The sequence below is a fragment of the Diplotaxodon limnothrissa genome, linkage group LG12, assembly GCF_057381915.1.
Source record: "Diplotaxodon limnothrissa isolate DT_005_m linkage group LG12, D_limnothrissa_male_GT1.1, whole genome shotgun sequence".
NCBI lineage: Eukaryota > Metazoa > Chordata > Actinopteri > Cichliformes > Cichlidae > Diplotaxodon > Diplotaxodon limnothrissa.
This window is the reverse complement of record NC_140607.1, coordinates 30,963,094-30,979,591: the sequence shown is the minus strand read 5'-3', so window position 1 is coordinate 30,979,591 and position 16,498 is coordinate 30,963,094. Positions and strand designations below refer to the sequence as shown.

Here is a 16,498-nt window from a genome sequence, read left to right as displayed (position 1 = left end):
CTCTGCAGTTCTTTCTCTGTTAACGTCACGTCGCTAATCAGCATGAGTGTGGATGGATATCCAAATGCAATCACAGGCAATTATGCTCCTTGCTGTGTTTGTGTGTGCATGTGTGTGTGCATTTGTGTGCACATTTAAGCCCATTAGGAAGTGACGCACTGATTAACTGTCAACTCTCATGCTGCCTGACTGCCAGTCACACAGACAACAAACAAAACACAACACTCCCTGACTCCCGAAGACACACACAGACGCATATAATTTGCTCTCTACCCATTATGCACTCAGGATACTTGTCACAGTCATGGTCACAACAGCAGGATAAACTGCGGCTAATTCTGTTGAGTAAAATAACTGAAAGACCAGGGGGACACGTTATAAAACACCTTTCCAGTGCTGAATAAGGACAATAATTCTGTCAAACTTTCTGAGCTTTTTTACTGTTGTGCTACTTTGCTCGGTTTTGTTTTAGACTCCTTCAGCCTTTATTGTGCAAGTTCAGCTGCAGTCACTCATTCTGCTTGTGGAAAAACTGTGCAGCCTGGTCCATTCTCCAATGTGCTGACCCAGTTGTGCGACAAGCTCACCCACCATCTGCCACACTCTTTTAGTGTTATTTATATGATATTATGGTGCTTCTGCTACATCAGGATACTATTCTGTGTACAGTTCTGGTGAGGAACTGCTGCAGTTGGTGAGATGGTTTGTGTTCTCGGGAAAGCAATAAGTAAGATTTGTGCTGACACACAGCACAAAATGACCATACTGAAATACTGTACATCTGTGGGAGTTTGTTGATCATTACCACCACCACTGAGTACATGTTGCAATTTTTGGATTTCACAAGACACTTCCCACTTTGCAGAGTTTTACAACAAAAACTCTTTACCAATGGCATTTTGAAAGCACTCCCTTCCCCACAACACGCAAACACACACACACGCAAACACACACACACACACACACACACACACACACACACACACACACACACACACACACACACACACTGATCCTCAACAACTCAGTCATAAAATGGTGCAGACAAATGTCTAAAGGTACAACCTCTTGAACCTATTCAAGTAGATTTGTTATTCTTTTTCTTGTTTTCTGTCAAATACACTCACTTGACATCAGGTGCAATTTTCTAGTAGTGGTTTTGGACTGTGTTTAGCCTTCAAAACTACCTTAATACTTTGTCAACAAGCTGCTGGAAACATTCCTCAGAGATTTTGGTATACCGATATGATGGTTTAAGAAACCAGCCATTCGAAAATGGATACTCTGTGGTCATAAAGAGATGGACATGGTCATCAAAAATATTTAAACAATCTTATTGTTTAAGGAACTAAGGGGCTAAAAGTGTGCCAAGAAAATATCCCTCACAAAATTATACCACCACCTCGAGCCTGTGCTTTTGATACAAGGATGTATGGATCCATGCCTTCTTGTTGTTTAACTAAGGTTCTGACCCTGCCATCCTAATGTCAACGCAGAACTCGACACTCACCAGACCAGCCAATGTTTTTGAAATGTTTTATTGGAGAGCAGGTGTGAATTTGGCCATTTTTGGTTGACTCCTTTCGTGGTGGTGGTGTGAGCAGAATCATCTGCAGCTCAATGTTGCAAAGACCAAGGAATTGATTGTCGATTTTAGGGAGACCAGGAAACCCTTGACCCCTGTTTCAATCCAAGGGGTCAACATGGACATTGTGGAGGACTATAAATACCTTGGAGTACACACAGACAATAAACTGGACTGGGTTAAAAACATGACTGCACTTTACAGCAAGGGCCACAGTCGTCTCTATTTTCTGAGGCGGCTGAGGTGCTTCAACATCGGACACTGTAGGACAATGCTCAGGATCTTCTTTGAGTCTGTTGTGGCCAGTGCTATCCTTTATGCTCTTGCATGCTGGGGCAGCAGGTTGAGGGTTGCTGATGCCAACAGATTCAATAAACTGATCCGCAAGGCCAGTAATGTTGTGGGGATGGAGCTGGACTTTCTTAAGGTGGAGTCGAGAAGGCGAACGTTGTCCAAGATAAAGACAATGTTGGATAACACCTCCCACCCACTCCATAACGTGCTGGCTAGCCACAGGAGCACGTTCAGTGAGAGACTGAGATGACCAAAAAGCACCACTGAACAACACAGGATACCACTCCTGCCTGTGGCCATCTCCCTGTACAACTCCTCCATCTAATACACTGTAAAAACTACAATAGTCACACCCTTTTTGCACACACTCTGTCTTACTCGGTAATGTTGCTGTCAATTTTTGTGATATTTATTTATAATCACATCTGCCAACTCTGGATATTTATTATTTAGTGATTTGTATATATTGTGCTATTCCTTAACAAATTGTATTGTTAAATAGTTTAGTCTGTAAACCACATAATTTCCCTACGGATTAATAAAATATGCTGATTCTGATTTTCTTTGTCCTCTAACATCAACTGTATGTTGTGAGGCTGTAAATGACATAACAAAGTATTAGACTTAGTTGACCGTGCTTATATTTGATAAAAAGTCCACATCTCATTTCTGTGCAGTCTAACCTATTTTAAACCTATGGAAGCAGCCGATGTTGCTTCTGAGAGCTAAGAGATATGTGCTGTCACGAAGCACCTTCATTGGCAGTCAGCAAAGGCGAGAGTCCTTAACCCCTAAGACCTGACCCAACATGCCATACATATCTAGAAAACGAGAGGTCGATTAGTCCTCTGTAAGCAACAGTAAATATTGAGCTTTAGATTGTTACTTGTTAGAATTTCTACATACATTCAGCATTTCCTCCTGTTACACTCTATATTTCTTTATACCACGAGGCGCAAAGATCACTTCCAAAAAACAGCAGAAGTCTTTTTAAAGCAGCCTATTAACTGCTCGAAGGCCAGAAGAAAAACAAAACAAAACAGAAAATTATACTTTGAAATCAGCAAGCAAAGCGCTGCTTTGTGTCACATATGTGAGCAGCATGGATCACAGTTCATGTCACCTCATGTTTCTGCTTTTCAAAAGCCATTTGGATAATTATAAGGCTACATCACTTCTGCTCATTCCATTGCATACACACGTCTCAAATTTAAACTAATGAACAGCGCCAGTGAATAACATTATTTCTGTTCCCCATCATTTTCTTTTCCTTGCTCTTCTCTGACAGAGAAGCTCTTATTTCTACTTTATTTTTTGCCCTATTTCCCTGTTGCTTTAATTTGCCACGTTGTTCAGCAGCAGCATAAACAGAACTTTGATCACTAGAGGAAAATAAGAAGGCACTGGGTATATCTTCAGTGGCATCTTTTCAGTAGATTTATTTACTGGTCTACCTGCTTTCCCCCTCACTACTATTAGTTGTCAGCCTGGTTGTTTGCCAGTCTTCCTGCATCTCAGCCTATCGTCTGACTGATTTCTTGCCAACCTGCTTGTGCTTGATCCCATGCAATTGCAGACATTACAGGAGCCAGAGCTGACAGCAATGAAATCAATGGGTCACCTCCCATGACAATTAAAGATTCAGCATTGTCACAATTGGCTTCTGAACTGTCACACAACAAAAAGAGTGAGGCAACAGGCAGAATCTGCAGCGAAACAAAGAAGGAAGTAGAAAAAACCAACCACGAGGCAATCGTAAAGTGTTTGCTGACACTTGAGCAATCATCTTTGTAGTAAACTATAGATTTGTGTCTTAAGTGAAACAAAGATGAATGTTAAAGATAGGTTTCACACAACTAAATATTGTTGTTGAATGTTCATTGTTGACTTTTCAAATTATAGTCTGATGAAATGCAGTCATTAGTGTAACCACAGCTCCACGATGTGCAATTATTCACTCAGTGTGAAAATTACACTTTTCATTAATAACAATGCGAATAACAGTGACAGACTGAGTGATGACGTAAATGCCTCCAAGTCAGAGAATTTTTGGTTTCACGTGACATCAGTGCTTCAATGTCACATTATAATACAGTAGCAACACTGTCTTGCTCTAAGTATTCTACAGTGCCTAAGTGGCGGATGTGGCTCAAGAAGTAAAGCAGGTCATCCGCTAATTGTCCACATGCTCTGGTCTACATGTCCTTGGGCAAGATATTCATCTCTAAAAATTGCCCCATAAATGTGTGAGTGTGTGTGGGGAAAAGAAACACAAATAACCCTCTATGAATGAACTAGTGTGTACAGTGACTTTGTGATCTTATCGCCATTGAGATGGTTCCTTCAAAGACCACTCGCAGTCATTTGCCATCTTCAGAGCAACTTTGCTGCATCAAGAGAGCAACACAAGGGGAATAAGATCGAGTCAGTGTGCTGTGACTACAGCCAGATTACATGCAATCTGCTCGTGATAAATTGGTGAAATTCCAAAATCTTTTTCTGTCTGCTCTCTACAAATTCAGAAATGTATATCAAACAGAAATTCATATTACCTGCTTACATTCATAGATCTGAAACAGAAATTCCTCCAAAAATATTGATGTGGTTGCTACATGATGGTGATATTGCTGGAAAATCACAGGTGCTCAGCAACCTTGCCTTTATATAGGAAAACTACCAGAATTCAACCAGCTGGCAACCAGTTGAGTTGAGTCCCCTATTGTCAAAATATGAATCGCAAATGAGTGGATTTCACTGGTGTGGACCTACTCATTGATTGCAATGTGCTGGCAATATGTCTGCATTTATAAATTAGCCAACAATTATTTGAAAACTTTCACCAATTTGATTGAGAGTGATTACAGTCAGATTCTTTGGACACAGGTTGTCTCTCAGAAGACGTCTTGTTGATCCTTACCTTGCAATTTGAAAGATGTTGCACAGGGTGTTACACACATTAACCAAATTCTATACAATCACCAGGCAATTACATATTTTTCCTAATTGCATGGAGGTTAGCATCCTACTTTTACACTTTTTATATACAATACTATACGGTGATCCTGAGAGGCCAAACGGACTGCAACTTAAGAAAACACCAGCTATAAGAAAAAGCACACAAAACACAACAGAAATAGGAAAAACAACAATGGAAATAGAAAAAACAAAACACAAATAGGAAAAAAGAAAACGGAAATAGGAAAAAACTGATTTCCAAAAGCACAAGGGAAGTGTTTCTGGGGAGACAATAACCCGATGGACCAGTTGCAGAAACCAAAATATGCAAATTGAATTGCGCTGGGAGACACGTAAAAGAAGTGGAGGATCTATCGGTTTTGTGAGGAAAGAAAAGATGAGAGGTAAGTGTGTTAGCCTAACTATTAGCCTATACATCCGCCATCAGAATCATATGAATCATAATAAAACACGCCTACCACGTTTTGGGTTCCTGCAACTGGTCCGTCGGGTTATTGTCTCCCCAGAAACACTTCCCTTGTGTTTTTTCCTATTTCTGCTTTCGTTTTTCCTATCTCTGTTTTCTTTTCCCCTATTTCTGTTTTCTTTTTCCTTATTACCGTTCTCGTTTTTCCTATTTGAGTTTTGTTTTTTCCTATTTATGCTGCGTTTTGTGTGCTTTTGCCGGGTTTTTCTTATTGCTGGTGTTTTCTTAAGTTGCAGTCTGTTTGGCCTCTCAGGGCCACCGTAATACTACTTAAAATCTAGTCTTGGAAAACATGGTATAGGTGTACAATTTTAAACAGGTTCACCTTGAAGCTGGGTCTACAAGCCAGTAGTGCTTGTTCCCAAACCTGGATAAATGGGGAGGGCTGCATCAGGAAGAGCAACTAGTGTAAGACATCGGCCAAATCAAACATGTATAACATGAAGAATGGTATAGAAATGGTAAGTAATTAAATCATATCTATGTAATATTTTTTTAAAATACAAAAATGCATTTTGTGCACACTAATTAATCACAAGCAGCAAACTGGAGCAACTGCAGCACAACATTAGAAGCACAAAGCCAGTAAAGACTTCAGCACCAAATTAGCATGGATGTACATACACAAGCTTGCAAACACACTGATGAAGAATCTGGTTGTTGCTTTCTCCGTGTTTTCTGACAGTCACTTTCACACTAATCAGCACGATACTGGCTAATCAAACACACACTTGCACAGACTCATACATAGAATAACACACATGGCACAGGCTATGATTGTCAGTGATTGCATCTGGATACCTGCCCGTCCCTCCACTGATTAGCATTGTGGCACAAATAGCTGTTGGTTCCTTTGTTTCACAAATCAGCAAGTATCAAAACACAAACGTATCAGGCATAATTTTATTTTTATCTGACAGCCCTGTCTCAACCTTGATGTAACATCTCTTCACGAGATTTGTTAATTCTTCGTTTGAAAAAAAAAAGTCTTGCATCTGCTTTGCAGCTTGTCTCCTTAAGATTTCTAGAAATAATTTTGTTGTTGTTGGTGTTGTTCTTGTCGTGGCTGTTATTTTCCACTGTGAGGGAATGCTGCCACAGATCCTCTGTAGTGGATTCAAAGGGCTTCCTAACCCCAAGATCACCACAAACTGTTGATAAATCAGTGCAAAAACAAATAATACACGTCAAAGGTGTGCTTTGGAGAAAAACAACTTTTTCTGCTTTTGTTTTTTAGATACAAAGCTTCTATAGGGCACCAGCTACATCTTTACATCTGTGCGGCCTTTGGCTTGAAGATTTAATGGTGCTGGCAGCTGAGCGGGTATATTTTTTTCTGTTTAAGGCTGTATTGCTTGTGTGTGTTCTTGAAATTGTACATTTGGCTTTGAGGTGTTTAGTTACTAGAGTTTATCTCATTATGGTTGGTGGCTGGCTCTCATAGTACAGTTTACTGCACTTTCCTCTTTAGATGGCACAGAAGAAGGTAAAACTACACAAGCATCATAAAACACAGCTAACTGAGGAGTTTAAGGAGTCTCCAGCATGTCTGGTATGAGCAACCCTTTGGTTTTATTGATGCATGTTACAGTTTTTATATAGAAACTATGTCATGATGCAGAGCACGGTTCAGAAGTGCGCGGCGTCAGACAAGAGCAGAATAGATAATCTGACCGATTTTTCAAAACAAAAGACCCCATGCAGACCAAATGCTCCACTTCTGAAATGCTCCCAGTGTGATTTGAAGCCATGCAAAGGGTGTAATAAAAATGCATTAAACACACCCACCCTGTATATTTCAGGGATAAGTGTGGATTTTTTCATTTATTTTTTTGTTATTGCAACTTAACGTTCCATTTTCAGTAGCAGAGTTTGTAGATGAACAACCGTTTCATTTGGGGGCTGTGACAATGCTCTGGGCAGGCATGTCCATGCAGCAGTCTGATAGGCAGCATGTGGCTGTCATAGAAATTTAGGACTTGGCCTGAAAAATGAAAGCATTGGAAGTTCCAGCAAGATTTGAAGTCTGATTGTATGGAAGTCTGTGGAAAAACAGCCCTTGGTTTCCTCAATCAGTGATCCCAGGAAGTTTTCCTATCCATGGTTTCAATTGCTAGTTTGACATCCTATTGAATACAGCACTATGTTTAATAGAGTTAAACCAGAGGATCAAGCAGGGTATGCTTTAGGCTGTTCTTTTTTGTGACTGACAAGTCACAAGCATATGAGCATGAAGTGTTCCTCTCTTTGTCAAAAGAAAGTGTTCAGTTCAAGGTTTTACAACAGGGCTTCAATAACCAGTGGGTGATATAAGGGTTGCTATGACTATCTTTTTTAGCTTGTCTATGGGTAACAGTCAGTCAGTCCTTCTCTCTCCTCTGGTTTCCACCTTTGTTGAATTTTGTTTTCAGATAATAGACAAATGTCCATGTGAATTTATTTAAAATAAACTGCATCGATAGTTATAACGCATATGTTGTCTTCTCTGTTTTGTCCAGCTGTTTGCCTTTGTGTGACAGCTGACATAATGCAATAATGTAATAAAGCCGTTATCATCCCCAAGAGAGCAAGAAATAAACAGAGATGGAGAGAGACAGGAAAAAGAAGGGAATTGCTCCTCTATTAAGATGCAAACTGCTCCTGCTCCTTTGGGAGGACAAACAAGTGGGAGAGGCAAAGAGAGGAGAAGTAGAAGGAGGAGAAGAATAAATGAAGAGGGGAAAAATGAAATGGGAGGACAGGAGAAGATGGGTTGGTAGCGCTGATCAAAGTGCGAATATGCACAGCACTCTTCTCTCCAAGATTAAATACTAATTACTCTCAACAGCTGCTCAGTGAGCTCGCTAAGACTCATTATCACAATGTACTACATGTGTACCACTTTAGAAATACAGGGTTTCATAGCTAAACAAGACGTCCACCAAGAGGAAATAAAAACAGCACCTTCTTGGGTACACTAAGTCCAAGAGGAAAATTTAAAACTTTATTACAAATATCTTGTGAAGACCCCCAGCAGAAAGGCTGTGCTGTTTTATTAACTAATCAATAAATGTTTATCTGTCACATCTGATTATTATATAACAGTTACTGACTGCGACCTTGTAATGTGAAGTTACAATTTTCTAAAACGATCTATGTGTAAAAGCTGTGCGAGGTACCATGCTTACTTTTTCCTTCATATTAATGCATGTTTGGATCAGTATTTTGGTGACAATAATATCTTCAGCCTGTTAACAATCTGCTGTTTTGTTTTGACTGTTACACCGTGTGCCCGTGAGTTGATGCTTAACTTTCAGTCGCAGTGCTATCCCACTGTAATCTCCACAGATAACATTAAGTGAACTGACACGCATTTGTACTACATATGCAACAGTCACTTTATTTATATCGTCACGTGAAAAAGTTTTCAAAGGACTCTTGTGAAAACCTAAAACCACAATCAGCCAAGGTTTCGGGTGAACTCTTTGTGAAAAATAGCCCCACTCTATCATGTGATTTCCTGAGGTCAGAAGGCCGAGGATGTGAGTGGGCGTTAAGGCGTCTGGGAAGGGATCTCAAAACTGGATTATAGATGGCAGACAGTTGGTGTCGCAAACCACTGCCGCTGTTCAAAGATGGTCCTTCACAATGGACATAGGTGGCTTCTTTCACTCCTCTTTCAAATGATCTGTCTTCGCTGTCCAAAATGTGAACATTGGTATACAATGTACAGCATAAACTACATTGTTAAGTTTGTGTTTAGGAGTTCTGTTGATGGGATGAACCAGTTTCTGTCTGAGTGTGTGGCTGGGTCTGAAGTACACTGGGATGTCATGCTTGGAGAAGACTCTCCTGCTAGGTGATTCTAGCTTGTAGAATCACCTTTAGCAGCAATAACTTATGACTTCACAAGACTTTCATATTGTTGTGGAGGAATTTTAGCCCACTCGACATTGCTTCCCATATGGAAAAGAAATAGAAATGCTTCATATAGCAAGGTCAGTCTCTTAATTGCCCCTTGGGGATAAATAAAGTCTTCTGTATCTGAATATTGTGAATCATATATAATGTTACCCATGTGTTTATAACAATAAGTTATATGATTTACTCATGAAAGTGGCCACTTTCTCATTACTTTCACATATTGTTTTAGGAAGTATCCAAAACATACAAGTTCCATTTATATAATTTTTCAAGGGATCTTATATCTGTTTTCACTCTTGTATGCTTTTTGTACAAGTTTCACACAAGACAGATACAAACCTTATAAGATTTATATCTTTTCCATATGGGTTTAGTTCATTGAGTTTTGTAGCTAATTATATCTGTGCAGCTCTTGTAAGATGCCATTACGGCACCTGATCCTTTTCTTTTTCAGTCATTCTGTTACACATTTGCATCTAATACATGTAACACATCTGTTACATATTTGGTGGCATGCTTGGGATCACCTCTTGGGAACGTTGTGCTTACACAGTAATTGCGCAATACCCATAAGGTCTTTTAACCTTTTTTAGCCTGGAGTCTTACATGTACATAAGCACACACACACACTCACATACACATGCACACCAGCCTCAGGTTGCACTGTGACTCACCAAAGCATGCTAAATCAAACCTGAGGCACATAAAGCTCCCCACTAACAATAGTTGAAGGGTGTTATAAACAAAGCTGAGCCCTTGTCTTGCCTTTTTGCTTCTGTCTCCTCCGGGGAGTTCTGCTGTCCCCTTCCCTCTTTCTCTGTCTCCTAAGCTTTACCTTCTTTAATCCTTTGTGCTCTTGTTTCTATTCCTCCTCTCCTGCCCCTCTTTCCCTTGTCACTCCTTTTGCATTTTGCATCCATCTGTTCATAAGTAATCAAGGCAAACCTCAATAATGACACGGAGACTCGGGCATAAACTCTGCAGGGCTCAAATTGGATGCAGGTGTACTGCCCAAATGCCTTACCTTCAGGTTGCTCTAAACCTAATGATAATAAACATTCAAACAAATAAACAGAGGAGCTCTCTGGCCTTTTCCCCTCTTATGGGGAAGATAGAAATTGACATTAGGTGAGCAAATAACACAACTGGCACAACAGTTTTTTTTCCTTTTCTTGCTTTGTGGCTGCTGTTAATATTCGTCTGTCCTAGTTTTCTGTGATGAGATGCGTGGAAGTTTTTAAAGAAGGCCACAAGAAGTAGTTTTACACCTTGAGTCATTCTGAAAGTCAGTGCACGTTCACTGTCAGCAGTGTCAATGTATTGTTTCTAATCAGGTTACAACTCCTCCCTTGTCTGGTAATACAGCAGGATATCTGGGAGCAATGGCCTTGTTTTCTCAATGGCTTAAAAATCAATTTTGCTTCAACTTCAGGAAATAATTGGAATGTTTGACCTATTTTAGCAGAAAAATTACTGCTTTTACAGGCCCTGCATCCTGAGGTTTCTGGACTGGTTTGCTAACAAGTTTAACTAAATGAGGTGGATAAGTCCGGCTTGCCTGGAAGATTTAAAGCCTGGATCTACCAGCATTCCATCCTGCCCCGGATCCTGTGGCCCTTGCTTGTCTATACAGTTCCAATAACTACTGTGGAATCCCTTGAAAGAAAGATCAGTGGCTTTCTTCGTAAGTGGCTGGGACTTCCCCGCAGTCTCACCAGCGCTGCCTTGTATGGGACAAGCAACAGCGTGCAGTTACCCTTCAGTGGTCTCACAGAAGAGTTCAAGGTGGCTCGCACACGAGAAGCCCTACAGTACAGAGATTCTAAAGACTGCAAGGTGGCATCAGCAGGCATTGAGGTAAGGACAGGAAGAAAGTGGAAGGCTGAGAAGGCAGTTGAGGTGGTGGAGTCACGCCTAAGGCAGAAAACACTAATGGGGGTCTTAGCAACAGGGGGAGCAGGCTTGGGGTACATCCCAAAGGCCCAGGTCAGCAGGGCACAGGGAAAGGAGAGACACCAGCTACTCCAGGAAGAGGTCCGAGCAGGTGTGGAGGAGGAGCGAGTAAGCAGAGCTGTAGGCCTTAAGCGGCAGGGAGCATGGACAAGGTGGGAGAGCACCTTGCAGCGCAAGGTCACCTGGGCAAACATCATGCAGGCAGACTTCGACCGGATCCGATTCCTAGTGCAGGCAGTATACGACACTCTGCCAAGCCCAGCAAACCTCCATTTGTGGGGAAAGAGCGAGACACCTGCCTGTCCTCTGTGCTCTGGAAGAGGGACCCTAGAACACCTCCTTAGCAGCTGCCCAAGGGCCCTGGCCGATGGTCGGTATCGTTGGCGGCACGACCAGGTGCTCAGAGTAGTTGCTGAAAAGATTGCCTCAGCAATCAGCATCAGCAAGCATCATCATGCTCCGAGGAAGGCAATCTCTTTTATTAAGGCTGGAGAGAAACCCCAGGGGCGCCCACATTTGACAACTGGCCTTCTCAACACAGCCTCTGATTGGCAGCTACAGGCTGACCTGGGTAAACAACTAAAGTTTCCTCAGAACATTGCAGAAACATCACTCCGGCCAGACTTGATAATTATTTCTGAGGCCTCAAAACAGCTGATCATGCTGGAACTCACAGTGCCCTGGGAAGAGCGGATTGAGGAGGCTAATGAAAGGAAACGAGGAAAGTACCAGGAACTAGTGCAAGAGTGCAGGGGAAGGGGCTGGAAGACTTTCTATGAGCCCATAGAAGTGGGTTGTAGGGGCTTTGCAGGACGATCACTCTGCAAAGTTCTAGGCCGGCTGGGCGTGGCTGGGGCAGCCAAGAAGAGGGCCATCCAGGCTGTGAGTGAAGCGGCAGAGAAAGCCACAAGGTGGCTGTGGATTAAGAGGGCTGATCCGTGGGTAGCTACTGGTACGCAAGTCGGGGCCTGATCACCCCCGGCTGGGTCGCCTGGGCGAGGGTGTATGATGTTGTGAGACCCGAAACACCTGATGACCCTAGGATACATCACTGAAGATGCGTACCAGTGCATCCAGGAGATGTGTCTTTATAGTATAGTAATGATCCTGTCAGTCAGACTGGCCTTTGATTGATACATTATATGAATTCATGTTATCAAATCACAGTAAAAAACAAAAAACATCATATCATACAGCTTCCCCGTGCAACCACAGTCAGTGAAAGTTATGACGAAGCTTACATTAACTTTAATCACTCAAATCACTCCTAGATTTGAAAAAGCCCCTTCTGTTCACGACTCCTTCTGTACCTTCATCCTCTCTAACCCTCGTAAATCGTGTGAGAATTAAGTATTTATTCAGAGATATAAAAACTGTAATTCAAACTATAGTTTATCTTGGCAATGAGATTAAATTCAGCTCAGCAGTGGGCTGGATTAGCTTTTGGGGATAAAAAGAATATAACCAGCTGATTAAAGAAAGTGAATAACTTGACAAAATGTAGAAAATGTAGATATGTAAAAATGCAAACACATTCAAATATAACAAGGAAAGCATTTTATCAAACAGGCCAAAAACTTAATTAAGAGTTATTCCTACAAAAACGAACAGGATGAATGACAGGCTGTACTTAAAGGATGGCTGTAGCTTCAAAATCTGAATGTGAAGCCACTGCAGATTTGCCTTTAAACTGCATTACTTTGATTGGACACCAGGAGGCAATTCCTCTAGTTGCAAAACAGTCAAACTATACAGTAGTTTGAGAAAGTCTGCTCACTTGACATTTTAAAACAATTTTTTGCCATTTATGGCTTTATTTTTGATAGGGACAGTGAAGACTGACACGAAAGTGGAGGAAAAGAGAGAGGGGAAAACATGCGGCAAAGTGCTGCAGTTCCCAGGCTGGCCGTTCTCAGCCGTATACGGAATATGGTCGCCTGTTCATTCCAGTGAGCTAAACCAGCGCCCTCTAATAAGTCATTATTGCATGCATTGGGCATGGCCACAGAGCATGTCCTTGTCACACCCATCCCTGTCTCCAAAATCCTTGGTGACAAAACAAAGTAGAAGTAATAGTAATGGGACGAAAATGTCCAAGTTCAAGTCAAGATTTCAGAAAGGGAGTCATCAAACCATGCATACTAACTATGCATAATCAACAGTATCCAACCAAATGTACATCCACACATTTTTGGGTTAGAGGCGGTAAGAGCAGCAGAGCTATCCAAAGACACCCCCTTCTTCCTTTCCACCCTCTCTGGGTCTTCCACAGGGGCACTGAGGTCCTCCAAACCAGCTTAGTGATGCAGTCTCCCCAGTGTATCATGACTCTATCATGGGGTCTCGTCCTGGTAGAACATTCCTGAAAAACCTCAACTAGAATGTGCCAAAGGAGGCATGTCAGCTGCATCTTAGCTCGGTCCTGTTGGTGGAAAGGAGTAGCAGCTCCAAACTACTGAGGGAAAAATTAATTTTGCCAGGTTTTGTATATATTTCATAGCTCCACAGGAATAAGTGCTTCACATTTTCTTCCAGTTTGATATTTAATGAGAAATGAAAATGGACTTTCCTACAGTTAAAAACAACAAAAACTATTAATAAAAGTCTCAGTTTAGTTTAATAGTATTCTTTGTCATGTAGTGTTCCTATGGTAACAGAGTGGTATCGGTTTTTGCCAGGTTTTATTATGCATTTTATTTCAGCGGTGAGAAAAACACAATATACAAAAGGAGGGAAAAGAAAGAAGGGAAGTTGAGTGGGGACAGAAAGAAATGAAAAGGTCTGAGAAATAGACCAAAAAATCTATTATGGTCATTTTTTTTCTCACACACTGACAACTGATATTTTCCCCTTCGTTTCAGCTGTGATGGAGGAACAGGCAGCTTGCGCTATGTGACTCACAAAAAGCCCCATTACAATTAAACACAATGTGCGTGTGTGTGTGCTCATGTCGAGCAGGTACAGCTGGTGATTTCAGCGGGGAAATCAAAATGATGCTGAGCAGGGCCTGATGTGAAAGCAGTGACCTGCACACACATGTGCGCAAATGCACGCATGCACACACACATTGTCTAACACATGCCTGATTGTAATAGCCTTCCAAGACACATTGGACTCTTACCAGCTTGGATACACCGCAACACCTTTTGATGACAGTGTGACAGTAGTGCCTGATGGAAAGAACGGTACATGGCAGCGTGTGTGCATTTGTGTGTGTGGCTGAAATGAGCTGTTTAACATAAGGCCTTGCAAATGTATGGAAATGAATAATTTTCTAATTAGTTGGTGTTACCTAAAGGTTTTTTTGTTTTTTATATTTGCAGTCTCTGTGTCGCTACATTTCTCTATAGGTGTGATTAACTTCAAGCTTCTCTGTGTCTGCATGTAAATAGAGCTGAGACAATAAGAGGCAGACGCTCAAACCAAGAGCATTCTCGTATTCATTCTGTATTCCTTTCAATTACATTGCTCCTTCAAGGTCTCATAGATATACACAAAGACATGCCAACACAGATACAGCACAAAGCCTATAAACAAACGGTTTGTGCTAATAAGATTTTAATAAGGCTTTTGACTTCAACTCATATGTACACAAAAACAAGAAGGCAGGTTGAAAATTCTGTAGGAGAAACAGATAATAAACACACACACACACCCAACAATGTTATTTATGTCTAAAGCAAAATCTCCTTTGATTGCCAGTCTGTCTTCAGCCTCCCTGCTGTTGAATTGTTCTTTATAAAAAGCTTTATACAGTTGGTCTATTGGCTGTTTGGGCCAAATAACCCGGAAAAACACTTTAAGATTTAAATTGCTCAATTTTCTAGTTTGTGTAATAGCAGTGCCGGAGATAACATGCACTTACACCAAAATGTGGAACTCTGCAGATGCCACTGTGGGTACAAGAAATGTGGTTAGCTTTGGCTTATTGTGCTTTTACCTGAAAATGTCCAGTATTTTTTTTTCTAGTGATGACAATAGCCTGCTAAGTTATCAAGAGGCAGATTGTTTCTGTCATGAAGCAAAAGCAGAATTTTACTTTACTTGCATGTTTAATCGAAATGTTCTATACTTTATAACTTTATTTTTTTGCCACTTTAGTTTGCTTTAACTTAGATTATATAAGAATTAAGTAAATGGTAGCTATATATTAAAAGTGCTTGGAGAGAACACGGGGGATTTTATGAAACAAAGTTCCCTAGTTAGATTCAGGCACTCATTGAATCATTCATTAACATGTTGCATGTAGTTGCTATGGGATTCATGAAACATGGGAAATTTTGTCCTCACCACTGTGCCTGTGTTAATGAATCAGAAACATTTTCTATCTGCAGTAGCCTGACAGCTAAAACTACAGAGGCGGGAGAATTTTGAAAATGAAAAAAATGAACATTTGATGAAACATTTGATCTGTCAAAGCAAAATGAAAAACTCACTGCAGTTAATATGTGCTGCTGACGAGAACTAGGAAGAAGTATTTAAAAGTCTTTTTGCATCATCTTTAGCTTCTAGTTGCCTATCACAATTTGTTACTTTAAAAGGATAAGTTAAGCAAAAGAATCATTATATTTATTTTAAGTGAACATCACCTTGGATAACTGTAAACTATGACTAAATTAAATTAGAATGATGTTGATGATTATTAAGTTTAAAGATTTGTGTAAATATCTGACATTCATCTTTCATGCATTGGTGCAGCTTCCAAATCTGTTATAGGTTGTGTTAAGAAAATATGAAGTATGAAGTAATTAATTTACAGTTGCTTGATTTGTATTTTGTTCTTGCAAAAATGCAAATATATATTAGTGTATGCAACCTTGCTCTTGTTGTTGAAAAGGGAAATACAGTTCAGGGCACTGAAGACCCAGCTGTTTCCACCTTATAGCCTACTGACAGTGGGACGAGCATGTTGCAAGGGTGCAATTTGTGTATTTGCTTAGTTTAACTCTTCTTAAATGTTGCTACTGTAGCCAAGATGCTCAAAAAGGCACAACTTTACTTTGAACAGTCTATGTTTGCAGCTTTTTATGTGCTTGTTCAATTTTTGTTGTACAACTTGGATATTGGAACCTTTTCTTATGTACTTATGCTTGTAGTGAAAGGTATTGCACTTCTTCATTTTTATGCAAGAATAAGACACTGTTTACTGTTTTGTTTAGGCAGCATCAGATGCTGAAGAATGAGCTCAAATTCATCAGGACAAGCAGCACAAGTAAGACAGTGAAAATAGGAAATATCCCATAAACTAGCATTTTGCACTGTACACTTTAAACAACTACAGTACTTGAATTATACTTCATGTACGGACCTTAATTAACCCA

At 40.6% G+C, this 16,498-nt stretch overlaps 1 protein-coding gene across 1 annotated transcript; it reads left to right on the top strand.

Annotated features, from left to right (window-relative positions):
• The first annotated feature begins 1,772 nt into the window (after positions 1-1,772).
• Positions 1,773-12,217, top strand: LOC146621596 (uncharacterized). Its single transcript, XM_085368556.1, has 2 exons — positions 1,773-2,012; positions 10,764-12,217. The coding sequence occupies exons 1-2, from the start codon at positions 1,773-1,775 to the stop codon at positions 12,147-12,149; spliced, it is 1,626 nt and encodes a 541-aa protein (XP_085224682.1). The 3' UTR covers positions 12,150-12,217.
• The last annotated feature ends 4,281 nt before the right edge of the window (positions 12,218-16,498 follow it).